Source organism: Lipotes vexillifer, unplaced genomic scaffold (genome assembly GCF_000442215.2).
Source record: "Lipotes vexillifer unplaced genomic scaffold, Lipotes_vexillifer_v1.1 scaffold1145, whole genome shotgun sequence".
NCBI classification, from domain to species: Eukaryota; Metazoa; Chordata; class Mammalia; order Artiodactyla; family Lipotidae; genus Lipotes; species Lipotes vexillifer.
This window is the reverse complement of record NW_006778097.1, coordinates 114,043-118,566: the sequence shown is the minus strand read 5'-3', so window position 1 is coordinate 118,566 and position 4,524 is coordinate 114,043. Positions and strand designations below refer to the sequence as shown.

The 4,524-nt window shown below is 54.3% G+C and overlaps 1 protein-coding gene across 1 annotated transcript in view; it reads left to right on the top strand.

The window, feature by feature from the left end:
- VIL1 (villin 1) overlaps positions 1–4,524 on the top strand; it is a 27,648-nt gene that overhangs the window by 4,984 nt on the left and 18,140 nt on the right. The window contains exons 2-6 of the mRNA XM_007451416.1: positions 318–403; positions 739–813; positions 1,765–1,961; positions 3,363–3,471; positions 3,645–3,755. Coding sequence (XP_007451478.1) covers positions 329–403; positions 739–813; positions 1,765–1,961; positions 3,363–3,471; positions 3,645–3,755 — 567 coding nt within the window. The 5' untranslated portion in view covers positions 318–328. The remainder of the gene's footprint in view (positions 1–317; positions 404–738; positions 814–1,764; positions 1,962–3,362; positions 3,472–3,644; positions 3,756–4,524) is intronic.

The following is a 4,524-nucleotide window of genomic DNA, read 5'->3' as shown; positions in this document are numbered from 1 at the left end:
GCGGCACTGAAACCGACGCATGCCCAGGCCTTCTTTTTTTTTTTAATATTTATTTATTTATTTTTGGCTGCGTTGGATCTTCCTTGTGGTGCGTGGGCTTCTCCTTGCGGTGGCTTCTCTTGTTGCAGAGCACGGGATCTAGGCACGTGGGCTTCAGTAGTTGTGGCGCATGGGCTTAGTTGCTCCGCAGTATGTGAGATCTTCCCAGACCAGGGCTTGAACCCGTGTGCCCAACATTGGCAGGTGGATTCTTAACCGCTGCGCCACCAGGGAAGCCCCCATTGTCCTCTTCTTACTCTGACACCACTTCTCCCCAGGCTCATCCGCCATGACCAAACTGAGCACCCAGGTCAAAGGCTCCCTCAACGTCACCACGCCCGGGGTGCAGATATGGAGGATAGAGGTGAGGACCTGCCTGGGCACAAAGGGGGCTCTGCAGGACTGGGATGGACCAAGGGAAGGGAGAGCCCTGGAATTACTGACTGTCCTCCATCCTGCCCTGCTGGCATGCGAGCCCCTGGTGCCTGTCCCCAAGTGCCATCCCCACCCCCTCCTCAGGCATCGGGCACATCGTCTTGCTCCTTTTCCTCCCCACCCTCCTCACATCCGTTCACCTGGTCAGTTTCCTCATGCCCTCTTCCTCCTGGCCTTCCTTTCCTAACTCTCCATTTGGTTAAGGGAGGCAGGGAAGCTGGGGGTCCTCGGTGGTTGACCCTCTGACCTCCCTTCCCTCCCTAGGCCATGCAGATGGTGCCTGTTCCTTCCAGCACCTTCGGCAGCTTCTTCGATGGTGACTGCTACATAGTCCTGGCTGTGAGTGGGGGATGGGCAGGGGAGGGGGCTGAGCAGAGAGCAGAGCTCACAGTAGCAACACAGAGGAAATGTGAGGCTGGGGGCAATGGGAACTGCCGCCTAACTTCACCCCAAGACAGCATTCACTGGGTGTTCCCAACCTAGAGGTAGCTCTGCAGGGTCAGAGATGTAAGAGGCTCTCCCTGCCCTTGGGCTGTGAGCTCCCAGCTGGGGTGACCATCTGTGGATTTACAGTCTTGGGGGATCTTCTGAACTGGTGGGATGTCACCCTACCTTGAGCCCATGTTCCCAAAATCCGTAGTCAACTTCATTTCACCTTCTCGGTTTCTTCCACATCCTGAATTGTTAACGCATTTGTACTTTTCCTTATATTGATTACTTTTAAATTTTAAATCCATTTATTTAAAAACTTAATATCATTATCATGAATGGAACACAGTGTCCCGTGTCACAAACAGAAAGTAGCTATAAAATATTTCCATAATCAGGGACTTCCCTGGCAGTCCAGTGGTTAAGACTCCGCGCTTTCACTGCAGGGGGCGTAGGTTCGATCCCTGGTCTGGGAACTAAGATCCTGCGTGCCTGGTGGTGTGGCCAAAAAAAAAAAAATTCCATAATCATTTCATATGTACATTTCATTGTATACCACGCAATCACCTATCAGACCTCTGATGGTCTGTGCACATCACTTTGGGAAATGCTGTAGTCCGACCAAGTTATTTCCAAGGTGAGATGAGGAAGGCCCGGGTCGGGGAAGCCACTTGCCCCATGTCTCGGAGAGTCTGACAGAACTGGGGCCATGATGCAGGGCTGCTGACCACCAGTCCCATGAACTTCCCCCATGCCAAGCTCCCCTGTGGCCCAGGCCCCAAGAGCTTGTGAAGCAGGGAGGCAGGGAGAGGGCTGTGGGAGCCCAGGGCCTCGGGGACACTGGACATGCCCTCTCCCTAGATCCACAAGACAGGCAGCAACCTGTCCTATGACATTCACTACTGGATCGGCCAGGACTCGTCCCAGGATGAGCAAGGGGCAGCTGCCATCTACACCACACAGATGGATGACTTTCTGAAGGGCCGGGCTGTCCAGCACCGCGAGGTCCAGGGCAACGAGAGCGAGACCTTCCGAGGCTACTTCAAGCAGGGCATCGTGTACGGAGGGGCGCGCTACAGGCTTGGGAATGGAATCAGGGCTGGGGAGGGACACCAAGGCTGTGGGGCAGACCTGGGGCTGGAAAGGGAGCCTGAGGCTGTCGGGGGAGCCCATGAGAGAAATTTTTGTTCACCTTCCTAATCTTCCACCCCCATTTCTGCTGCTTCCCTGTCCTTGGTCTTCATCTCTCTGAGTGTGTCGTTGGCTGCCCCGGAGGACATTCTGAAATTCTGTGACTCTGCATACAGTGAATTTTTGTAAATCAACCCCTATTTAAATGTCCTGGAGAGCTCAGCACCAAAGGAGGCCCTCCAGGGCATCATATCAAGTCTCCCCACTGGCCAATGGGCATATGACTCCTCCTTCTTTCTCTAAAGAAACCTTTCACACTAAAATCCAGATTTCCAGCTTTTCTTGAAAAATGTGAAGTTCTGACCTCCCAGCTTTTCTCATGGAAACACATGGTCAGGAGCCAAGTTGCTACTGACCTGTAGGATAGGCCAGGATTTCTCCAGTTAGCCACAGTCCCCACCCTTCCCTTTTGTCTTGCTCTCCTTCTTTCTACACTCACAGCAGCAGTCCACTCCTTTGAGCACTTGAGGTGGTACCTCTCCTGGCTTAAATCTGCTTGGGCTGCCATAGCAAAATACAAAAAATACAAAAACCAAAAAATAGACTGGGTGGCTTAAACAACAGAAATTGGTTTTCTCACAGTTCTAGAAGTTGGAAAGTCCAAGATAAAGGTGTTGGCTGATTTGATTGCTGGTGAGGGCTCTCACCCTGGTTTGCAGATGGCCACCCTCTCACTGTGTCTTCACATGATGGAGTGTGAGCAAGCTCTCTAGTGTCACTTCTTATAAGGGCACTAATCCAATCATGAGGTTCCCATCCTTATGACCTCACCTAGACCTCATCTAATCTATTACCTCCCAAAGGCTCTGTCTTCAAATACCGTCACATCGAGGGCTAGGGCTTCAACATATGAGTTGGGAAGGGACACAATTCAGTCCATAGCATCTCCCCTCTTTCCTTCACTTCAGTCCCCTGTCCTTAGAGTCCTATCTGGTCCTTCCACATTACCAAATTACCATGCACCCATCTTCGCAGGGCTCTCAACAGGGCAAAGACTAGGGTGAGGTGAGCGAGGCGTCTAAGGTACAAACTCCAAAGAGGTACTCACTGCCAGGGTCATGCAAATTGAGGCAATAGACCGACCTTGCATGGCCCCGAGAGTGAATGCCTCCTTGGATTTTGTGCCCGAGGTGCCTCATGCACCTCCCTAGTCCCAGCCTCAGCCCTCATATGGCCCCTGTGGCAACCAGGTACCCAAGATCTGGGAGGACGGGGACCTATCACACCTCCCAGCCCACTCCCTTGGGTCAGTTCACCTCTCTTCACAGGATCCGGAAAGGGGGTGTGGCTTCTGGCATGAAACAAGTGGAGACCAACTCCTATGACATCCAGCGGCTGCTACATGTCAAGGGCAAGAGGAATGTGGTGGCCAGAGAGGTGGGCATCAACCAGGGCCCTGGGCGTGGCCTTGTCTCCCCGCTCCCAGCCTGGGTGGAAAGCAGAGGCTGAGGATGGGTGAGGGGCAGAGAAGGGGTGGGGAAGAGATGATGGGTGATGGGGGTGATGGATGGGGTCTGAGTGGGGTCTGCGCCTGCCCCATGGCTCTCCAGGTGGAGATGTCCTGGAAGAGTTTCAACCGTGGGGATGTTTTCCTCCTGGACCTCGGGAAGTTTATCATCCAGTGGAACGGGCCAGAGAGTAACCGCATGGAGAGACTCAGGGTAACCCTGCTGGTGCAACACCCCTCCCCACAAACCCCACCCTGCCCCGACCTGCTCCTGCACCCAGCACCCAGCCTCCCTCCCAGTCAAACTTGCCAGACTGCTGCCACACCCCAAGCAGCCCCCATTTCCCCAGGCGTCTTTCCCCTGACTGTCCAGGTTACTGTGTTTGAAGGTGGATCTGAGTCTTCACGCGTATGGGGAGAGCTACGCATGTTGGAGTTTGCATGTTTGTACCCTGGCTGACCCACTCAGGCCTAATGAGTCCCTGCTGTGTGGCAGACCCTGTGCCAAGCATTGGGCATCTGGTGGTGAATGAAATGGGCAGCGCCCTGCCCTGGCTCTGGCCTCCAGCTGGCTGTCCAGTGGGGAAGACAGACATGGAGGGCAATATTGGAGAAGTGAGGGGTGGGGAGTGTGGCACTAGGGGTTCTGAGAGTTCTAAGAAGGCTTCTGGAGGGAGGCAGGAGAGAAGTGGCTGGCAGGGAACCTCCTAGGTCAGCCAGAGCACAAAATGAGGGCTTTGGGGAGCTGGGAGCAGAGGGTGGGTGGGTCTCATAGGACATGTTATGTGGTCAGAAGTCTGTGTCAGAGGGTTGAGTTTTGTTCTGAGTGTCTGGGAGACCGTTGAAGGTCACCCTGACTTTTAATTTTTTTGCGGTACGCAGGCCTCTCACTATTGTGGCCTCTCGCGTTGCGGAGCACAGGCTCCGGACGCGCAGGCTCAGCGGCCATGGCTCACGGGCCCAGCCGCTCCGTGGCATGTGGG